This window comes from Eschrichtius robustus, chromosome 7, assembly GCF_028021215.1.
Source record: "Eschrichtius robustus isolate mEscRob2 chromosome 7, mEscRob2.pri, whole genome shotgun sequence".
Taxonomy (NCBI): Eukaryota; Metazoa; Chordata; class Mammalia; order Artiodactyla; family Eschrichtiidae; genus Eschrichtius; species Eschrichtius robustus.
Genome location: NC_090830.1, coordinates 86,045,513 through 86,069,065, shown reverse-complemented (window position 1 = coordinate 86,069,065; position 23,553 = coordinate 86,045,513). Strand labels below are relative to the sequence as shown.

At 40.3% G+C, this 23,553-nt stretch overlaps 1 protein-coding gene across 4 annotated transcripts in view; it reads right to left on the bottom strand.

The window, feature by feature from the left end:
• NRG3 (neuregulin 3) overlaps nucleotides 1–23,553 on the bottom strand; it is a 1,080,447-nt gene that overhangs the window by 25,400 nt on the left and 1,031,494 nt on the right. For all 4 annotated transcript variants that reach the window (XM_068548899.1, XM_068548901.1, XM_068548903.1 and 1 more), the window contains exons 5-6: nucleotides 19,481–19,583; nucleotides 14,817–14,943 (exon numbers count right to left, since the gene is read on the bottom strand). In XM_068548899.1, the coding sequence (XP_068405000.1) occupies nucleotides 14,817–14,943; nucleotides 19,481–19,583 (230 nt within the window). The remainder of the gene's footprint in view (nucleotides 1–14,816; nucleotides 14,944–19,480; nucleotides 19,584–23,553) is intronic.

Here is a 23,553-nt window from a genome sequence, read left to right as displayed (position 1 = left end):
GAGAGCTCTAGGCCGTTCCTATTGTCAGGTTATCTCCCAGACCTACCTTCTGTAAGCTCTACAGCACTGTTCACTATTGGCTGTAGGCCTTGGCGCATTTGTTTGTGGGATTTTTTGATTAATATCTATCACCTACAGTAATCAGTAATCTCCTTGAAAGTAGGAACACTGTCATTTTTGGTCATCATGATATCCCTTGTCCTTACTAGATATTTAATACATATTTGAATCAACAGATGAATGTATGAATCTATAGCAAATCCATAAGTTAGAATTTGATACTTAAAACAAGAGATCAGGTTTTAGACTAGAATGATTCAAAATTAACTTTGATTCATGCTTCAAAGAGATTACCTCTTCTGACCAACCCCTATCAAACTATCTGATGAACTTCAACTCACTCTCAAGACTCAGTGTAAATGTCACCTGCTTTGGGGTGGGCTTCGCAGATTCCCCCAGCCAATTTTAGACGTCTTTTTCCATTATCTGATAGCAATTTGAATTAATGTATCCACATGATAAAAAGAAGTATATGCTTACGTGTTTGTTCCTAGCACTAGCCCATGAGGTCCCTGAAGTCAGGATCCATCTCCTGTTTGTATTTTTTAAGATCTTCATGCAGTGTCCAACAGAGAAAAATATTCAAAAAGCATTCCAGAATAAATGCCTCTCTACCAATTATCAAGGCTGCACTAGGCATTAAATTCTTCTTGTTCTCCTTTAGCGTGCAAATATTATCTTCCAGTTCTTTCTCATTGAATGTTACTCCCACAAACCTATCCTTCCTAAGATGGTTATTGAAAAAACTGTGGGAAGGGGTACATAATTTTGTTCCTTTACTTTTCACTAATGTATATTTTCCCTTGATTTTAAGAAAGAATAGATCATCTCTCTTTTGATGACTTCTGTTTCTGATCCCTGAACTAGGTGCTGGGAAGTTTCACTCCCTTGACTGGTCTGGAGGTTATAACTCTAGCCCCAGCTCTCTCTCTCTCCCCCTGGGGACACAGGAAATGAGGTCAGTTCATCTCTTTGAGTTACAAATCCTTCATTTGTAAAGGATGGTATGGGGCTAGGTGCTTCTAAGGCACTGCCAGGTCTAGTTCTGAAGCTTCTGAGTCAAGTGTTCCCATAGTATCATGTTGCTTCACTGGATTGGGTGTTTCACACCTTGTTAAATGACTGTAAAGTGAAACCCTACCCCATGAATGTTTAATGAGCTTAAGGGAGTGCCAGAAACAGCCAATTCATTTGTTAAACACTGCAAAGAATTTCAAGTAGTCAACCTGGGCTCCAAGATAAGATAAAGATAAATTTGCCTGATATGGTAAGCAAAGTAGGAAATTTTCCCTCCTAAGGATTATAGTGGACCAGGGTTACCTGTCTCCTTCCATGCAGTAGAAATAAATGCCTGAAGTGGGCACTGGTGATAGAACTCCTGTGCTAGGCTGTCAGAATCTCCTAGTGGACACATCTTGCATCTTGACCTTGGACTCCGGACTTTCTCACCACTCTTGACATTTGGGAAAGATCACTTTCTGTTGTGGGGGACCACCCCAGACATTACACGGTATTTGTCAGCACCCTCTACTCATAGACACCTGTGCACTTCCCTCCCAAGTTGTAACACCCAAAGTGTTTCTAGACTTTGCCAAATGTTCTGTGGGGCAACACTGCCCCCTGTTGAGAACCACTGAGTTACAGAGATGTGGGTTTAGTTCTTAGCTATTCACTAGCTTGCTGCCTGACAGAACTTTCTCAAGCTTTGTTTGAGTCCTAGATTCCTCTTCTGCACATCGTGGGTGTAAACTATGTAGTTGTTGTTAGGACTAAATAAGGCTATGTATTTATATTATTTAGCATGATTCTATGCCTGTACCCAGTACATGTTATTTGCTGTTATTATTATCGTTATTTTATTTATCATTTTTTGCTGTTATCATTAACATTGGTATTTCCTCGTAGCTCTTGTCTGAAGAAAAAAACTATAGACCTACAAAAGAAAAATGCGGGCTTCCCTGGTGGCTCAGTGGTTAAGAATCTGCCTGCCAATGCAGGGGACACAGGTTCGAGCCCTGGTCCTGGAAGATCCCACATGCCACGGAGCAACTAAGCCCGTGTGCCACAACTACTGAGCCTGTGCTCTAGAGCTCGTAAGCCACAACTACGAGCCCACGTGCCATAACTACTGAAGCCTGTGTGCTTAGAGCCTGTGCTCTGCAACAAGAGAAGCCACTGCAATGAGAAGCCCGCGCACCACAACGAAGAGTAGCCCTGCTCACTGCAACCAGAGAAAGCCCACGCACAGCAACGAAGACCCAACGCAGCCAAAAATAAAAATAAAAAATAAATAAAAATTTTAAAAAATGCTTTTCCAAATTTTCTTTAATACATTTGCCTTTGAATATGCATGCAGATATTTCTTAGTCAGTCACATGACAAATTACTGCTTTCCCTAAGACTACTTGCTACTTGACCAACTGCTCAGATGTCCTATATGCTTACTGTATATCTTAAGCATAGCACTGTAGGAAAGCAAATGTTCTTAAACATTTCAATTTCTTTTTAAGGGATTATTGATATGTATTCTCTATTACTATTTTCTCCCATAACATATGGCATGAAAAATTGCTGTTAAATTGTTATTTGCTTCTTATAATAAAACTATGAGCAAGGGCATCAGCATATAATTCACCACAGTGGAAATATGACTAGAAATATATGAACAGAGATTATACTACCCTCTCAAACAGTGAAATTTAATTAAAGGATACAATTTTCTCCTATTAAATTAGCAAAAGAAATGCTGACAAAGGTATAACAAAGCTGGTAGGGACCATATTGCTTTCTTGCACTGAAATTGATATGTGCCTTTGGGAAAGCAACTTGTCCATTTTAGACTAGTCTTGTAAAGCGATCTGCTCGGGAGTCTCTTGAGCCCAGTCGCCAATGTGTAGAATGCTATGGCTGGCATGCATAGGTCTCCTCAATGCACCTTGCGCTCTTTCTTCAGGGTCCTTAAATGCCTTCCTCTCACATCTATTCTCTGCCTGAACTCCCAGTTTTTGTGTAGCCTTTCTGACTGTTGATCCCTTGAAATGTGCTATCCTAATGAAACAGGAGGGAAAGGGATAGGGCACAACCTTTAAAAGAGTGACATAGCCATAGGACAGGACAAAAACTGGTTAGAATGAACTAGGTCCAGGATGGCGGAAGATTCGACTTCCAGTAGACCTTGAGCCTCATTATATGCTGATTGTAATATATTAGCATGCTAAATGACACACCCACAGGTGCCATGACAGTTCAGGGGCTAAGCATAAAAGGCCCAAAGGTGGGCCTCGAAATCCCCACCCCTTCCCCCAAATAGTTGGAATAAGCCTCCCACTCATTAGCCTATGAAGTTACCCAGCCCATAAAAACTAACGACACCATATTTCGGGGCCTCTCACTTTTTGAGATGGCCTACACGCTGTCTGTGGCATGTGTTTCTCCCGAAGCTGTTCTTGCCTTTTGAGATGACTGCATTCTATCTATGGAATGTGTGTCTCTAAATAAATCCACTTCTTACCTATCACTCTGTCTCTCACTGAATTCTTTCTGTGACGAGACATAAAGAACCTGAGCTTCATTAAGTCCTGAGACCAGGTGTGTGATCTCAGTTAAAAGACTGTGGGTTCGGGGGGTCTGGGCAAGATGGCGGAAGAGTAAGACGCGGAGATCACCTTCCTCCCCACAGATACATCAGAAATACATCTACACGTGGAACTGCTCCTATAGAATACCCACTGAACGCTGGCAGAAGACGTCAGACCTCCCAAAAGGCAAGAAACTCCCCACGTACCTGGGTAGGGCAAAAGAAAAAAGAAGTAACAGAGACAAAAGAATAGGGACGGGACCTGCACCAGTGGGAGGGAGCTGTGAAGGAGGAAAGGTTTCCACACACTAGGAAGCCCCTTCGCGGGCGGAGACTGCGGGGGGCGGAGGGGGGAAGCTTCGGAGCCACGGAGGAGAGCGCAGCCACAGGGGTGCGGAGGGCAAAGCGGAGAGACTCCCGCACAGAGGAGCGGTGCCGAGCAGCACTCACCAGCCCAAGAGGCTTGTCTGCTCACCCGCCGGGGCGGGCGGGGGCTGGGAGCTGAGGCTCGGGCTTCGGTCGGACCACAGGGAGAGGACTGGGGTTGGCGGCGTGAACACAGCCTGAAGGGGTTAGTGCACCACAGCTAGCCAGGAGGTAGTCCGGGAAAAGGTCTGGAGCTGCCGAACAGGCAAGAGACTTTTTCTTGCCTCTTTGTTTCCTGGTGCGCGAGGAGAGGGGATTCAGAGCGCCGCTTAAAGGAGCTCCAGAGACGGGCACGAGCCGCGGCTATCAGCGCGGACCGCAGAGACGGGCATGGGACGCTAAGGCTGCTGCTGCCGACACCAAGAAGCCTGTGTGCAAGCACAGGTCACTCTCCACACCTCCCCTCCCGGGAGCCTATGCAGCCCAACACTGCCAGGGTTCCGGGATCCAGGGACAACTTCCCCGGGAGAACGCACATTGAGCCTCAGGCTGGTGCAACGTCACGCCGGCCTCTGCCGCCGCAGGCTCGTCCTGCATCCGTACCCCTCCCTCCCCCGGCCTGAGTGAGCCAGAGCCCCTGAAGCAGCTGCTCCTTTAACCCCCTCCTGTCTGAGCGAAGAACAGACGCCCTCAGGCGACCTACACGCAGAGGCGGGTCCAAATCCAAAGCTGAACCCCGGGAGCTGTGCGAACAAAGAAGAGAAAGGGAAATTTCTCCCAGCAGCCTCAGAAGCAGCGGATTTAAGCTCCACAAACAACTTGATGTACCTGCATCTGTTGAATACCTGAATAGACAACGAATCATCCCAAATTGAGGAGGTGGACTTTGGGAGCAGGATATATTATTTTTTCCCCTTTTCCTTTTTTTGTGAGTGTATATGTGTATGCTTCTGGGTGAGATTTTGTCTGTATAGCTTTGCTTCCACCATTAGTCCTAGGGAACGGTCCGTCCGTTTTTTTTTTTTTTATTTTTACTTAAAAAATTTTTTTTTCTTAGTAATTGTTTTCTTAATAATTTTTCCCTTATATTCTATTTTTAAAAATTAAAAAAAATTTTTTTCTTAATAAGTTTTTTCATATCTTTTATTTTAAAAAATTAAAATTCTTTTTCTTCATAAATTTTTTTCTTAATAATTTTTTTCTTATTTTTTATTATAAAAAATTAATAAATCTATTTTTAAAAATTAAAAAAAAATTTCTTAATCAATTTATTCTTAATAATTTTTTTCTTAATTTTTATTATAATAGATTTATTTTATTTTATTTTATTTTATCCTCTTTCTTTCTTTCTTTCTTTCTTTCTTTCTTTCTTTCTTTCTTTCTTTCTTTCTTTCTTTCTATTTTTTCTCCCTTTTATTCTGAGCCGTGTGGATGAAAGGCTCTTGGTGCTCCAGCCAGGCATCTGTGCTGTGCCTCTGAGGTGGGAGAGCCAACTTCAGGACACTGGTCCACAAGAGACCTCCCAGCTCCACGTAATATTGAATGGTGAAAATCTCCCAAAGATCTCCATCTCAGCACCAAGACCCAGCTTCACTCAACGACCAGCAAACTACAGTGCTGGATGCCCTATGCCAAACAACTAGCAAGACAGGAACACAGCCCCATCCATTAGCAGAGAGGCTGCCTAAAATCATACTAAGGCCACAGACTCCACAAAACACACCGCAAGACGTGGATGAGCCCACCAGAAAGACAAAAGCCAGCCTCATCCACTAGAACACAGGCACTAGTCCCCTCCACCAGGAAACATACACAACCCACTGAACCAACCTTAGCCACTGGGGACAGATACCAAAAACAACGGGAACTACGAACCTGCAGTCTGTGAAAAGGAGACCCCAAACACAGTAAGATAAGCAAAATGAGAGGACAAAAAAACACACAGCAGATGAAGGAGCAGGGTCAAAACACACCAGACCTAACAAATGAAGAGGAAATAGGCAGTCTACCTGAAAAAGAATTCAGAATAATGATAGTAAAGAGGATCCAAAATCTTGGAAATAGAATAGACAAAATGCAAGAAACATTTAACAAAGACGTAGAAGAACTAAAGAGGAACCAAGCAACGATGAAAAACACAATAAAGGAAATTAAAAATACTCTAGACGGGATCAATAGCAGAATAACTGAGGCAGAAGAATGGATAAGTGACCTGGAAGATAAAATAGTGGAAATAACTACTGCAGAGCAGAATAAAGAAAAAAGAATGAGAAGAACTGAGGACAGTCTCAGAGACCTCTGGGACAACATTAAACACACCAACATTCGAATTATAGGGTTCCCAGAAGAAGAAGAGAAAAAGAAAGGGACTGAGAAAATATTTGAAGAGATTATAGTTGAAAACTTCCCTAATATGGGAAAGGAAATAGTTAATCAAGTCCAGGAAGCACAGAGAGTCCCATACAGGATAAACCCAAGGAGAAACACACCAAGACACATATTAATCAAACTGTCAAAAATTAAATATAAAGAAAACATATTAAAAGCAGCAAGGGAAAAACAACAAATAACACACAAGGGAATCACCATAAGGTTAAGAGCTGATTTTTCAGCAGAAACTCTGCAAGCCAAAAGGGAGAGGCAGGATATACTTAAAGTGATGAAGGAGAAAAACCTACAACTAAGGTTACTCTACCCAGCAAGGATCTCATTCAGATTTGATGGAGAAATTAAAACCTTTACGGACAAGCGAAAGCTGAGAGAGTTCAGCACCACCAAACCAGCTTTACAACAAATGCTAAAGGAACTTCTCTAGGCAAGAAACACAAGAGAAGGAAAACACCTACGATAACAAACCCAAAACATTTAAGAAAATCGGAATAGGAACATACATATCGATAATTACCTTAAATGTAAATGGAATAAATGCTCCCACCAAAAGACACAGGCTGGCTGAATGGATACAAAAACGAGACCCATATATATGCTGTCTACAAGAGACCCACTTCAGACCTAGGGAAACATACAGACTGAAAGTGAGGGGATGGAAAAAGATATTCCATGCAAATGGAAATTGAAAGAAAGCTGGAGTAGCAATTCTCATATCAGACAAAATAGACTTTAAAATAAAGACTATTACAAGAGACAAAGAAGGACACTATATAATGATCAAGGGATCGATCCAAGAGGAAGGTATAACAATTGTAAATATTTATGCACCCAACATAGAAGCACCTCAATACATAAGGCAAATACTAACAGCCATAAAAGGGGAAATCGACAGTAACACAATCATAGTAGGGGACTTTAACACCCCACTTTCACCAATAGACAGATCATACAAAATGAAAATAAATAAGGAAACACAGCTTTAAATGATACATTAAACAAGATGGACTTAACTGATATTTATAGGACATTCCACCCAAAAACAACAGAATACACATTTTTCTCAAGTGCTCATGGAACAGTCTCCAGGATAGATCATATCTTGGGTCACAAATCAAGCCTTGGTAAATTTAAGAAAATTGAAATCGTATCAAGTATCTTTTCCAACCACAACGCTATGAGACTAGATATGAATTACAGGAAAAGATCTGTAAAAAAATACAAACACATGGAGGCTACACAATACATTACTTAATAACGAAGTGATCACTGAAGAAATCAAAGGGGAAATCAAAAAATACCTAGAAACAAATGACAATGGAGACACGACGACCCAAAACCTATGGGATGCAGCAAAAGCAGTGCTAAGAGGGAAATTTATAGCAATACAAGCCTACCTCAAGAAACAGGAAACATCTCGAATAAACAACCTAACCTTGCACCTAAAGCAATTAGAGAAAGAAGAACAAAAAACCCCAAAGCTAGCAGAAGGAAAGGAATCATAAAGATCAGATCAGAAATAAATGAAAAAGAAATGAAGGAAACAATAGCAAAGATCAATGAAACTAAAAGCTGGTTCTTTGAGAAGATAAACAAAATTGATAAACCATTAGCCAGACTCATCAAGAGAAAAAGGGAGAAGACTCAAAGCAATAGAATTAGAAATGAAAAAGAAGAAGTAACCACTGACACTGCAGAAATACAAACGATCATGAGAGATTACTACAAGCAACTCTATGCCAATAAAATGGATAACCTGTAAGAAATGGACAGATTCTTAGAAATGCACAACCTGCCGAGACTGAACCAGGAAAAAATAGAAAATATGAACAGACCAATCACAAGCACTGAAATTGAAACTGTCATTAAAAATCTTCCAACAAACAAAAGCCCAGGACCAGATGGCTTCACAGGCGAATTCTATCAAACATTTAGAGAAGAGCTAACACCTATCCTTCTCAAACTCTTCCAAAATATTACAGAGGGAGGAACACTCCCCAACTCATTCTACGAGGCCACCATCACCCTGATACCAAAACCAGGCAAAGATGTCAGAAAGAAAGAAAACTACAGGCCAATATCACTGATGAACATAGATGCAAAAATCCTCAACAAAATACTAGCAAACAGAATCCAACAGCACATTAAAAGGATTATACACCATGATCAAGTGGGGTTTATTCCAGGAATGCAAGGATTCTTCAATATACACAAATCAATCAACGTGATACATCATATTAACAAATTGAAGGAGAAAAACCATATGATCATCTCAATAGATGCAGAGAAAGCTTTTGACAAAATTCAACACCCATTTATGATAAAAGCCCTGCAGTAAGCAGGCATAGAGGGAACTTTCCTCAACATAATAAAGGTCATATATGACAAACCCACAGCCAACATCGTCCTCAATGGCGAAAAACTGAAACCATTTCCACTAGGATCAGGAACAAGACAAGGTTGCCCACTCTCACCACTATTATTCAACATAGTTTTGGAAGTGTTAGCCACAGCAATCAGAGAAGAAAAAGAAATAAAAGGAATCCAAATCGGAAAAGAAGAAGTAAAGCTGTCACTGTTTGCAGATGACATGATACTATACATAGAGAATCCTAAAGATGCTACCAGAAAACTACTAGAGCTAATCAATGAATTTGGTAAAGTAGCAGGATACAAAATTAATGCACAGAAATCTCTTGCATTTCTATACACTAATGATGAAAAATCTGAAAGTGAAATTAAGAAAACACTCCCGTTTACCATTGCAACAAAAAGAATAAAATATCTAGGAATAAACTTACCTAAGGAGACAAAAGACCTGTATGCAGAAAATTATAGGACACTGATGAAAGAAATTAAAGATGATACAAATAGATGGAGAGATATACCATTTTCTTGGATTGGAAGAATCAACATTGTGAAAATGACTCTACTACCCAAAGCAATCTACAGATTCAATGCAATCCCTATCAAACTACCACTGGCATTTTTCACAGAACTAGAACAAAAAATTTCACAATTTGTATGGAAACACAAAATATCCCAAATAGCCAAAGCAATCTTGAGAACGAAAAATGGAGCTGGAGGAATCAGGCTCCCTGACTTCAGACTATATTACAAAGCTACAGTAATCAAGACAGTTTGGTACTGGCACAAAAACAGAAATATAGATCAATGGAACAGGATAGAAAGCCCAGAGATAAACCCACACACATATGGTCACCTTATCTTTAATAAGGGGGCAAGCATATACAGTGGAGAAAAGACAGCCTCTTCAATAAGTGGTGTTGAGAAAATTGGACAGGTACATGTAAAGGTATGAAATTAGAACACTCCCTGACACCATGCACAAAAATAAACTCAAAATGGATTAAAGACCTAAGTGTAAGGCCAGACACTATCAAACTCTTAGAGGAAAACATAGGCAGAATACTCTGTGACATAAATCACAGCAAGATCCTTTTTGACCCAGCTCCTAGAGAAATGGAAATAAAAACACAAATAAACAAATGGGACCTAATGAAACTTAAAAGTTTTTGCACAGCAAAGGAATCCATAAACAAGACCAAAAGACAACCATCAGAATGGGAGAAAATATTTGCAAATGAAGCAACTGACAAAGGATTAATCTCCAAGATTTACAAGCAGCTCATGCAGCTCAATAACAAAAAAACAAACAACCCAATCCAAAAATGGTCAGAAGACCTAAATAGACAGTTCTCCAAAGAAGATATACAGATTGCCAACAGACACATGAAAGAATGCTCAACATCATTAATCATTAGAGAAATGCAAATCAAAACTACAATGAGATATCATCTCACACCGGTCAGAATGGCCATCATCAAAAAATCTAGAAACAATAAATGCTGGAGAGGGTGTGGAGCAAAGGAAACACTCTTGCACTGTTGGTGGGAATGTAAATTGATACAGCCACTATGGAGAACAGTATGGAGGTTCCTTAAAAAACTACAAATAGAACTACCATACGACCCAGCAATCCCGCTACTGGGCATATACCCTGAGAAAACCATAATTCAAAAAGAGTCATGTACCACAATGTTCACTGCAGCTCTATTTACAATAGCCAGGACATGGAAGCAACCTAAGTGTCCATCATCGGATGAATGGATATAGAAGATGTGGCACATATATACAATGGAATACTAGTCAGCCATAAAAAGAAATGAAATGGAGTTATTTGTAGTGAGGTGGATGGAGTTAGAGTCTGTCATACAGAGTGAAGTAAGTCAGAAAGAGAAAAACAAATACCATATGCTAACACATATATATGGAATCTAAGGGAAAAAAAAAAAAAAGGTCATGAAGAACCTAGTGGCAAGATGGGAATAAAGACACAGACCTACTAGAGAATGGACTTGAGGATATGGGGAGGGGAAATGGTAAGATGTGACAAAGAGACAGAGTGGCATGGACATATATACACTACCAAACATAAAATAGATAGCTAGTGGGAAGCAACGGCATAGCACAGGGAGATCAGCTCTGTGCTTTGTGACCACCTAGAGGTGTGGGATAGGGAGGGGGTGGGAGGGAGGGAGATGCAAGAGGGAAGAGATATGGGGATATATGTATATGTATAACTGATTCACTTTGTTATAAAGCAGAAACTAACACACCATTGTAAAGCAATTATACTCCAATAAAGATGTTGAAAAAAAAAAAAATGTGGGTTCAAGTGCCAATCTGGGTTTAGGCTGGGTTCGAGTCCCAGCACGTGGGTTCAAATCTCAATCTGATTTGCACAGTTTTACTAGCTGACCACAACACAACTCAGAGATAAAATGTCATATGTATCCTCTCTTTATCCAAAAATAGAATGAATATAAAAAGACACTTTCCTATCTTGGGCTGTGGGGGAATGATCCAGTTGAACCTCTGCTGCCCTGTGCCAACATACAAAATGTTGGGGAGGGGTGAGCTGAAGAGGAGGGAAGAGGGAGAGAAAAAGAAAAGAAAACTATAGGACCCAAAGGTCTTTCAAGTGTTGCAACCCAACAGTTGATAATTTCTTTCTTGTTGTCCTAATCCTAATAATTCCAATTAAATGAGGGGTGGGGGAAACACATAAGTGAAGAGTTTAATTTTAATAATTAAACAATAGAAAAGAACATGAGTGTCTACTGGGAGGGGAAGGAGAAGTAAATTGTGAGGTGACCACTCTGTGGGCCATTATGCTGTCTCCCAAATGAATGTGTGGAGACCATAAAGCATAGAGAAAATGCTATTGATCATATGTTCGGTGAGAAAGAATGCAAAACTGTGTGTGTGTTCTGGCTGCAACCCTATAAAATGCATAGGGACCGACAGACTCTCTTCTTCAGCAAAGTTTAGACAGGCTCCTCTAAGGTCTTTTTTCGATTAGGCCTCAACTTTGGCCTTTAAAAACTGCAGATCCTCTGCCTAAATATTTTTTCCACTTACCCTCACACTGAAAGACCTGAGTAAACTCTAACATAGTTCTAACAGCTCACAATGCTATATCCCTAGCCCCCCCTTAAAATGCTTGCCCAAAACCACCAAAAACAAACAAACCAACAAAGGCCCCTCAAGGCCTCCAAAAGAATTTGCCATTCATTTTAGCCAATGCCTGAGGATAGTCCCCATACCTCTCTTTCTCAGAGCATTTACTAAAAAGTGTTTAGGATTGTTAACCTTCCTTTGTCCCTTTGAGATGTGTTATGTATCTCCTACAACTGGGGAAAGTCTTTTTCATGGACCTGAAAGACAATTTATTTGAAATGTAATCATTAGGAAGGATAGGGACTCAGTCTCCCAGTCTCTGTAGAAGGACAGTGAGATAGGAAGGAAGGGGGCAAGGCACAGCCTTTAAAAGAATGACACAGCTATTAAGAACAGGACACAACATAAACTAGTTAGAACCAACTAGGTCCAAGATGGTGGAAGATTCGACTTCCACTAGACCTTGAGCCTCACTATATGCTCACTGTAATGCATTAGCATCTAAATGACACACCTAGAGGCGCCATGACACTTCCGAGGCCAACAATAAAAGGCCAAAAAGTGGGCAGTGGCCCAATTCCTGGAAATATCTGCCCCTCCCCAAAATTGTTGGAATAATCCTCCCACTCATTAGCCCATAAAAACAAACCACCCCATATTTCAGGGCCACCTTTTGCCTTCTGAGATGGCCCACACTTTGTCTGAGTGTGTATCTCTCTAAATAAACCTGCTTTCACTTTACTGTGGCTAGCTCTTGAATTCTTTCCGACACAAAGCCAAGGACCCTCACTTGGTGGCCCGTCCCAGGGACTCACCCGAGACCTGGGGCATGACCATCCTCTTGCACCCCATTTTTCCTGCAACAACAGGATCCTAAATTCAATAATGGCCAGCTAACAGACAAAGCTGGCCTAATCACATTTCTATGACCAACTCTTTGTAATTTTTCACCTGCCTGACTCTGTCAAGCCCCCACTGTCCCCTCCCTACTCCCTCCTTCTCCTTTTAAAACTCCCAGTCACCTCTGTAAGAATGGAAGTTGGGTTCAGTTCAAACTAGATTCTCTTCCGTAATGCAACAGTATATTACTGATCAAAAGTCTGTCCTTACTACTTTAACTAGACTCTGGCTCTATCTTTGACAGGTTCAGTTGCAAAGAAGCCCTCCATCACTGCATTTGTTTTTACAGTGATGGGATAATACTCATTAGAAATCATTAGCAAAAGCATTCACCCTGTTTCTGAAAAGAACAATCCCTACACACAGCCATGATTACAAGTTTAACAAAACTTTGCTGGGAAGCAATTCTGATTTATGGATTCCGCATTAAACATCTAAGTACATCTGTCACACATAGCATAATGGCGACTTTTGGGGTAATGATTGCCTAAAATCACAAATGATGTTTATATTCCCAGTGATTCAAGCATTTGGAGGGGTGTCAATGTGTCCTGGGTGATTGCGTATTATACTCAAATACTAGGTTTATATCATGGCCTTTGTGCTTTCGTTTTGTGTCTCAGAATCTGGAAGTGCAGTCTGGTGGGGGATAAAGCATTGCTACCCTGATAGGAATCTTCCAGTATGTCTTAGATGGCATTTGTGAAATGGAGCAGGACACTGTGGGGCCCTGCCGGATAATAAACCTTTCTGTGTCCTCATTTCTTGTTTGTAGGAAATAGGCTTCATTCAGCTTCCTTGACCCTCCCTTAGTTCCAAAGAGCAGATTCAAATAGTTACTAATCAGGGAAGGGAGGGAATGCAGAAACAAAGAGGAACAGTCAAGAAACAATAGTGCTGCATGGGGCAGGGGCCTGGTTCCTTCTCATGAAATATTCATAACGATATCTTTGAGTTCTTCTGCAGGAACTAAGGCCCCTACCTAGGTAGAGGATGGCAACTTCAGGCTGAACACCAGATTCCTGGACTACCACCCTGTTACCTCACCACAAACCAATCAGAAGAAATTCTGCACACAGTGGAAGATTACGAAGACACTGATTCCACACCCACCCCCCCCACCTCCCCCGCCAATGATTCGATTCTCTCTTAAAAACTTTCACGGAGCAAAATCTTGGGAGTTACACTTGTCTCTGGAGTATTGGCTTTCTTTCGAGCTGCAAGCAGCAGAACCTGTTCAGGAACATTCGCTTGTCTTTAATTTAGTGTTTTGTAATATATCTCAGAAATTTTTAAAACCACTTTAGAAAGAATGTAGGATTCAAAGAGCTTGCATTTATTTAACTTCAAGTTCTGGTATCTGTTTAAGGCCTGGTGTTAGGAAGTCCCAACTCTGGGACCACAACTCTTCCCTCCCATGTTTCTGACCTTTGATTTCTCTCACACCCCTTAACTCAGAGTTGCCTGAACACAGCATGTATTCTTAGGATTCCATGGGTTTATTCTTTCTCTTTGTTCTCATCTTGTGTCCTTTGCTCTTTGACTCTCTGATGAACCTTTCATATTCTTCAAAATCCTGTTCAAGCCTGGATTTTTGGCTGCCTCCACTTCTGCCCCCACCACCTCCCTTTGGTCTCTTCTCCAATCTCTGCTGCAATATCAACCATCTCATCCTACAAGCCTCCTCTGGGTGTCTGTATTTTTTTACTCTATCAGTTTCCTACAGTAGGGAACATTGTACCCCTAGTGCCCAGCACAATTTCTGACAAGTAAGCATTCAGTAAGAGATTATGGAACAAACAACTGAAGCTCTTTTTGCTTCCAGAGATTAATTATATTACAGATTGTAATCAAGAGCTGAGATTTCATTTTTCTTTCTTTTATCCAGTACTTGTGTGCGCACACGAAAATGCAACATGATTGAAGGAAAAATCTAGAGTACTGAAAAAAATATGCAAGTCTGATCACAGGCTCCCCATCCCCTCTGGACTGGACGCACTGAGATGGGCTGTGGGAAGAGATGTACAGACATGTAACTTACTTTTTGCAGCTGGACATGATTCTTCACCAAGTTCTCCGACTTTGCCATTGTGCTGGATGCTTTGAGACTGTAGTTTTTACCGTTATGTGGCTCTTTCAGTTGCTCTTGAATTTGTTTAGCTTGTTTCCTGCAGGTTTAAATAAAGCCATGTATAAATAGTTACATAAATTTATTCTATTCATATTTTTTGAGGTTCATTCATTGCCAATATCTATATTTGTCATTTGCTAAAGCTAGATAAACTCACTTAACAAAGAGAATCCTCCCTTCATCTTCAACCCCACCAAGAAATACTGGCATTATCTGTTATCATCCAGGATTCTCACCCAGTGGCACTCCAGAGGCAGACAGAAATGTAATTCCTTGTCCTGTCCCTATTGGATGCAAGAGGTCCCTATCCTTGAGTGCTCAACTGAAAAGAATTAGGAATGCTCTGAAGAAGTGACAAGTGGAAAACTTTGAAGTTTGGACCTAGCAACCACATATAACATACTTGCAAAGTTACATTTATATTTGTCCAATTCAAATAAGTGTGGCTTGACTGCATAGCTTGCACATATACCATAACAGGGGTATATTTTCTTTTTTACAGTTTAGAAACAGTTCATTTATTTTTACCATCAGCCCTGAATGTAGATTTTTATTAGAACTTTTGTAGATAATAAAAATTGTTAACTCTTAAAGAGCACCTACTATGTGCCAAGCATCACTTTAAGTGTTTTACATGTCTCAACTCACTTATTCTTCACGATAATTCTGTGTGATGAGGCATTAATCCTATACTCATTTAACAGACGAGAAAACCGAGGCACAGAGAAGTTAAATAATTTGCCCAAAGTCACACAGCTAGTAAGTGGTAGAGCTGGATTTGAACCCAGCGAGTCTGGCTGTGTACTTTGCACTTTGAGCCACCGCTCACGACTGTCAAACCACTTGCCCATGGTCATGCAGCTTCTTGATGGGAAGGCTGAGATTATTCTCAGGTTTTGGACTCCAAGTAAAATATTTCTGCAGATGTGGAGTGACTGTTGTTCTGACCATTCAGTGGCTATATCAGAAGGATGTGACAAATTACTGCCTTATTAGCTGCTCTCTCCCAAGAGCTCTACAGCAATTATCTATCAGCAGAAGACTCAGTACCTATAAAACGAACAAACAAACAAGCAAACAAACTTTGCAGAATCATCCCCCCTAGACTTTTTTGCCTCTTCTCCAAGGTCCGTGCCTAGGAGAGAGCCTTTGGTGGAGACCGTGCACCATCTCTTGCAGTGAGCTTTTCCAGGTAGAGACAGCACTCTATACACCATGGGCTCGAGTATCACAGTGACTGAGATTTGAACTCCGGCTCTGCCACCCACCAGCTTTGCTTTGATTCTCCAAATCAAAATGATTAATTTCCAAAACTTCTCTGAGCCTCAGTTTCCTCATCTGTCAATGGAGTTTGGAAAAGCTCTCTTCCATAAATATTGTGGAAACTAAATGTGAGAACACACGCTTAGTTGTATGGGCAGATGCTGCAGAGGAATTAGAACACTGGCTCCAAGATAAAAGAAGAGATCTTGTTAATTGCCTCTCTCACAAGCAAGTCACAGTATTTGCTACAGGATTTGGAGGCTTGGAGCATCATTATCTCCTTTGAATTTACAATACCGGTGTGATGTAGCTCTGTTTAAATATTTATTTTATCTTTTCAATTATTTGGGGGGCTTTTATCTCGGTTGCTTTAATGCACTTGTAATAATCTATCTACTTCCTAACAGCTAATCTGTAGCCTATTGTTAGAAACAAATCTATCATATCAGCATTTTAAGAAGCACATGATAGCCACAAAATCCTATCAGGGATTCACTGACAAAGCAAACTGGACATGAGGAAGTTCTACTGAGTGAATCATCATGAAGTAGTAAAAGGGGGCTGGGCACAGAGTCAGGACCCAATTAATTTCCTAAGACTTAAATAGTAGCAATACTAATGATCTTTTCAGTAATTCCATAATTCAGTGTCTGGGAAATGTAAAATTCTAAAGGAATTTTCCTCATAGAAATTTCTGACTGCATTTCCTAAATCCTTTTTATAATTTGCTTTCCTTTACTCTCTTCTTGCTCCCGTACTGACTCACTAATATTCCAGAATAAATGGGCTTTCTTTTCTGAACCTGCCTCCTTTCCCATCATCCCTCTGATTTCCCAAGCACACACATTTCTTGCTCTTTCCTCCTCCCCTCAGCAAATGGGAACAAAGGAAGTGAGAAACGCCTGCCTGCAATACCATTAGCTCTCTCATGAGAGCAGTTGCTCTGGGGAAGACAAGATACGGGCATTTCACACTGGAACCTACTAGCCTAACAATGTCAGTGTCATTCTATAGTTCAGTGAGTTTTAAGTTGCTCTGGCTCAATTCATCAGAAAGAAATGAGATGTAAAGTGGTGGAATATCAGGCATCACCAGTCCATTGGGAGACGTTTTTTGTAATGTTGCAGGGTGGCTTCCTGGGGAAGCAGACACTGAGATGGAGATAGCATGCAGGATTTTTATTAGGGAGGGCTCTTTGGATCAACGTCTGTGGAAATGAAGGGAAGGAAGCAGGACTGGGCAGAGGGAGAAGTTGGAATGTGATACAGTCTCAGTGAAGACCTCCGCAAATCCCACGGGGAGCTCTGAAACTGGCATGGCCTTGCACCCCAAGTTGGGGCAAAGGTCTAGGCCTTCAAAGCTTCACATTGACCTGTCATTGGATGCTGGCTATCTCGGGTCAGGTAACTCTTATAACTGTGTAGCAGCTGGGGGACTAAGACCTCCACAGCTGAAGAGAATCATAGCAACATATCAGAACATCCATTGCCTGTCCTTAAGGGCCTTGCTTTGTGATCTAAAATCTCGTACTTCAGAGGGTGATAACCTATAGTCAGGGTAAGTTATGAGCACATCTGCTTTCTACTGGTGGCACCAGTTCTCCTTTTTCCTCCTGTGCTTTCCCGGTTGTGATAGTTATTTGTCCCTGGAACAAATCATTCTTCTCCTGGAACATCTCTTCTACTATTCTGATTCTATTTTAGAGTTGAATCATGTCTTGCATTTCCAAAGTCTACTAAGGACTCCCAGCCTTACACTTCTTAGCCCATATGAGTTAAAAGTAAAAAGAAAACCTAGAAGAATTTATAGTTGCCATGTGAGCCGTATCAGTCAGATTTGAAAGGCTCAATTAATAGTTCGATTAACTACTTATAGGAATATATGGGCTTATTGGGAGTGAGGAGAAAAGAATTTCTTTCAGTGTGCCTTTCAAACCCCTTGTTGGGGTTCAATTAACTCAGTCAGAAAATCCCCTAAGTTCAAGAAGGTGCTCCTCACTTCTACCTCTTCATGTTACCTACGTTCAAACTTTCATCAGCTAACAATGTGCTGTAATATTCCAGCGGGTGAGGTCATGCCATACCACGGGTGACAAGAGAATGGAGAAAGGACCAGAGTGGCAGGATCTGAAGGATTATGGGAAGGAAAACATACATAAGCAAGAGAATGCAAGCTTTTGGGTAAGTCTTGACTCTCTCTGGGCAGTGTACATTCTAGTACATTGGATCTATCTGTACTATTTTCATGGTAATTCTGAAACTCTAAACCTATTCTGAAATAGTGTATTAAAAAATAGTCACTAATTCTGGATTCATACCCGAGTTTCCATTATTTTTTAAAAATCATTAATCGCTGTTCTTTTTAAAGATCAACATATACAACATGAAGACAGGTATCATAGACTGTATTTGGAAATTGGTCCATTTTTAGAAGAGCAAATGGGTAGAAAAATACAGGTCCAATGAAAAGCAATTACATGTTGGCTTGGATTTCCGATAAGTTGTAGGAACAGAATCTGTGCCAAGTTCTCAAGGCCTGCATATGTTCCAAGAAACCAAGGAATTTAATATTTTTATCTGTATTTCTTATTTTAAGTGCAGATTATGTCATTTACATAAATAAAATACCTCTACCAAAGTTATGTGGAGTAAATATATATGTATATACACATACATACTTATATACAGATATATGTATATGTTTAATTCTACCTTATTAGCCCCCAAAAAGCAGTGCTTTTGGCAGAAGGTTTGGTTTCTTGGCAAGGTAAGTGTAGGGCATATTCTAGACGTGCATACTAAATGGTGAAGCAAAGTAGATTTTACAGTATTCATACTTCATATTTGCCTAAAATCCTGATGGGTATCAGGTCAAAACACTATAAAAGGAAATGTGTTTGTTTGTTTGTTTGTTTTCCATGAAAGGCTAGATACTAGTTGATAATGTTTAGGTCTAGAGCAGTGACCTCTCTTTTCAGAAGAGTTAACCCCTTAGTGACAGGCAAATGTTGAGCCTTTAATTCTGGCAGGCAATCAAAAGTGCAAAGAACACAGAGTGTTCATGATCACAGAGAGGAATGATCGCTATGTGCATCAAAGATAAACCACACACGCATACATGCATACACACACTGTACACATTCACCACAGGCTACAAAAGATTGAGAGTTACTTATGGAAGTCTGATGGACACAATTTGCACAAAATCCCTCTGCCTGGAGCTCAGACTGAGTGCTGAGCTCAGTACTTTAAAGAAAGACAAAGTACCTCCTCTGAGAAGTAACCTTTTAACACTGAGAGAAATGGTCTTACTTGCTTTTGAAGTAGAATGCTGCACAGAACATGCCCACGATGACAATTCCAAAGATGATACATGAAATTGACAGCACCTGCCTCTGATAAACTTCTTCACTCTCTGTGAATTTGAAAAAGAGAATTAGAGCGGATGTTAGCACGGCACAGCAGAGACAATCTCCGTCCTCGTACTTTTGAACTGGTAGGAGCCTTTCAAAGCAAAGTTTTTTTGTTCCTGTCGTGAATAGGAAAACATGAGGACGTTATTATGATTCAGTTTCTTTGCAATGGTCTATAGGACAGCTGCTTTTATTTTTTTTGTATGTGCATGGCTAAATCAGAACTCATACACAGATATCACAATTATGAATCTTATTATCAAAAGACATTTCATGGCTTGAGAACATACTGGGAACATACATTTTAAAAATTATGGTGGGGCCCAAAATAATCTGCTATCAGAACTTTCCTATGCCAGTGATGACTTCCAATTTATGCGATACTGATGACACTGCATTTTCTGATTTGGTCCCTGGCTGTCAGTCTCCCATTCATCCACCCATTACTATGATTGGCATCATTAATGAAAGAGAACTTCAATATACATGTGAATATTTACTCATTCCTCAATACCAATGATCTGGCACAGTAACCTCAACCTCTACTACCAAGGTCATATCTTAGAGCATCTTATACTGCAAAAAATGACAAGAATCCAAAAACAAGCATTTCACTTTTCAGACATTGACATTTACACTTTTAGCTCGTTTTCTGAAATATGTCTACTGAAACAGTTCTTCCATCTCATCAAGACCTTTTTATCCATAGATCTCAGAACTTTCTTTCTGTTAATTATCCTCCTCTTGTCTTCATTTCTCTTTATACAGCAAAGAGACTATAGTCTTTCCCTTTCTTTTCTTCCTTCCTTTCTCTCTCTCTCTCTCTCTCCCTTCCTTCCTTCCTCCCTCCCTCCCGTCCTTTCTTTCTTTCATTCTTCCTCTCTCCCCCTCCCTTTTTCCTTCCCTTCCCTTCTTTTCATTCTCCCTCCCTCCGTCCCTCCTTCCCTCTCTCTCTCCTTTCCTTCTTTCCTGAGATCATGCACTATATCCTCTCTTCAGATACGACTGTACATTTTAAAGTTTTTTCCTGCAGCAGTGTATTGAGAAACAATGTATTAGAAGAACTATCCTCTCTTCTCTCCCCTCTTAGGCTTTATTTCCATTTTCAATGTCTTTATTCAGACTGGAGTACCAAAAAACAGAAAGTAAACCTAAGAGAAATACCACATTATCCACATTTCTGCGTAAATGAAGAGGGGCAATCGTGTGGCCCTGGCAAGCCTTGGTTGACATTTTAAATTTTGAAAGGTTCAAATTAAAGAGATAAAAAAACGTGTCATTGAGACCTCATTTGGGCATATTGTCCTCTTAAAGAATGTCATCCTTTCCATCCACATTTGTAAGCTCATTAAATCTTCCAACTGAATTTGGAAACAAGTAAGTAGATGTACCAACTTATAAAGAATTCCATTTCACTTAATTGCTGGGAGTTGATGACTCTAATGGAATAAGCATGATTTACATATAACAATCTACTCCACCCTGCTTCTGCCAATAAAAAGAACTACGAAAATGGTGGATAATAATACCTATTAATACAAAAGAAATAAGACTGTATCCATTAAACAATGATCTCCGCATAACATCTATTGGGTGTTTATGTTAGGTTTTAAAGCTAGTCAAATATAGCCTGGGGAAATGCATAAAATCATTTCTGAGTTCAAAATCAAGAGTGAAATCAAAACTCCAAAGACTGCAAGTGGATTTATAGACCCAGGTGTAGTTACAATGATGGTACTCTCAATGCCTTTGATTCAGAGTGCTACACAAGAACCAGCACAACGAGGAGCAGGAAGCAAGGGGTTGGGAGTCTGGTAATTTTGGATCTGACTTTAATTTTAGCCACCTTTAATATGAGTAACCAAAGGTATACTACTTTACCTTTATAAATCTCAATTTTCTGTCTAAATAAAGGCAATGATATGAAATGCTGACTGTAATAAATGTTATAACAAGGAGGTATATAATCCTACAAAATAATATAATATGCAAAATTGACCTATTCTCAGAGACCAGAGATTGTAAGTATAAAATAGGATCCAACTAGGCAAGAAGAATGGGGATGGGCAAAGTGATCCAGGAAGAGAAGACAGCTTGTGCAAAGGCCCTGTGGTAGGAGATAAAATGGCATGTTCAGGAATCTGGAAGTTATTTACCCTACCCCAGGGCCTTTGCACAAGCTGTCTTCTCTTCCTGGATCACTTTGCACTGGATAGTTATTTTCTATACTCTCCCAGCTTAGCGGAGCAACACGGAAACAACAGGAACATGGTATACAATGAACATGTCTTTACAATAGCAAGAAGGTACTGAAAATTTGAAAGAAGAGGAGTGTGATGTGATAATATTTACATTTATTTTTCCTGCAATTTACAGAAAAGATTAGAAGGGATAAAGTAAGTGCTGAGTCCTGTTAGAAGGCCATTATATCAGCGTAGACATGATGGATGTTTCTATGATAATAGTAACAACCATGGTGGGCAGTAAACAGAAGTGAAAAGCAGTTAGGTTTTTTAAAATAAATTTATTTATTTATTTATTTTTGGCTGCATTGGGTCTTCATTGCTGTGCATGGGCTTTCTTTAGTTGCTGTGAGTGGGGACTACTCTTTGTTGCGGTGCACGGCCTTCTCATTGTGGTGGCTTCTCTTGTTACAGAGCACGGGCTCTAGGAGCACAAGCTTCAGTAATTGTGGCTCGCGGGCTCTAGAGCGCATGCTCAGTAGTTGTAGCGCACGGGTTTAGTTGTTCCGCGTCATGTGGGATCTTCCCAGACCAGGGCTCGAACCTGTGTCCCCTGCATTGGCAGGCAGATTCTTAATCACTGAGCCACTAGGGAAGCTCAGTAGTTAGGCTGAAAATACTTAAGGGACTAGACGATGATGCTGTTAACTAAGATGGAGCTTATTGGAGGGGGATCAGACTTGAAAGGAAAGAGCAAATTCAGCTTTGGAGTTGGTGAGTTTTAAAAGCCTATAAGATAGCCAAGTGGCAGTGTAAAGTAGACATTTACATGTATAGATCTGGGTTAAGAGGAAGAGACAGGGTTCCGGATAAAAATATTTGGGGTTATGCATGTACTGAAACCAAGTGTGTTGATAAGACAGCCCCAGGAGAAAATATAGAGTAATAAGAGAACCTTAGGCATTCTATTCTAAGATAGAGCTTTGAGAGACTCCAAAATTTCTTGGAAGGGTAGACAAGGATCCTGCAGAAGAGATTAAAAAAAAAAAAAAAAAAAAAAAAAAAGGAGCAGCCAACCAGGCAAGAAAAAATAAATAAATAAAAGGAAAATAAAACAAACAACAATAATAAAACCTGATATTGCCATGGAAGAAAAGATACAGGTTTTTTTCTAGAAAAATAGGCTACTGAATGCTTCTAAGAGGCCAAATAAAACAAAGTCCTTTAATTTAGTGATGTAGAGGTTGCTGGAGAACCTGCATGAGCAAGTTAAGGGAACCATGAAGGCAGCCCCCGCGGCTCCCTGGGTCCTCTGTCATGTGTATCCCACGTACTGCAAGGCAAACACACTTTCTCCAAACCTACCCTGTCTTCTACCACTTAGCCTGGGTTTAGGATCCAGAATTCCAGCCTAACTCCTGAAAGCAGAGAATGCCTTACTTGTAATGAGGCAACCATGAACTTCACTGTACAGAAGTTGTGAGGATTGAGTGAGTTAGAATGTACAGAGTATTGCAGTGCCTAACTTGGAGTAATCATTAAGTATTAGTCTGAACCAATATAAAATTGCCATGGGGGCAATAAATGGCTGGAGGTTTGCTGTTTAATTTGGTTCTATCTAATATATGGTAACTGTTGTTATTATTCTACGGAACATCAATATTTTTGCATTCCATTTTTTAGAAACCCAGATTATAAAGTCATTTCTGAGGGCAAAACCAATCTTTGGCTCGACAGGAATTGGTAAAGTGTGTTTGCATTGTCTCCCAACTCTGTTCCTTTTTCTCTT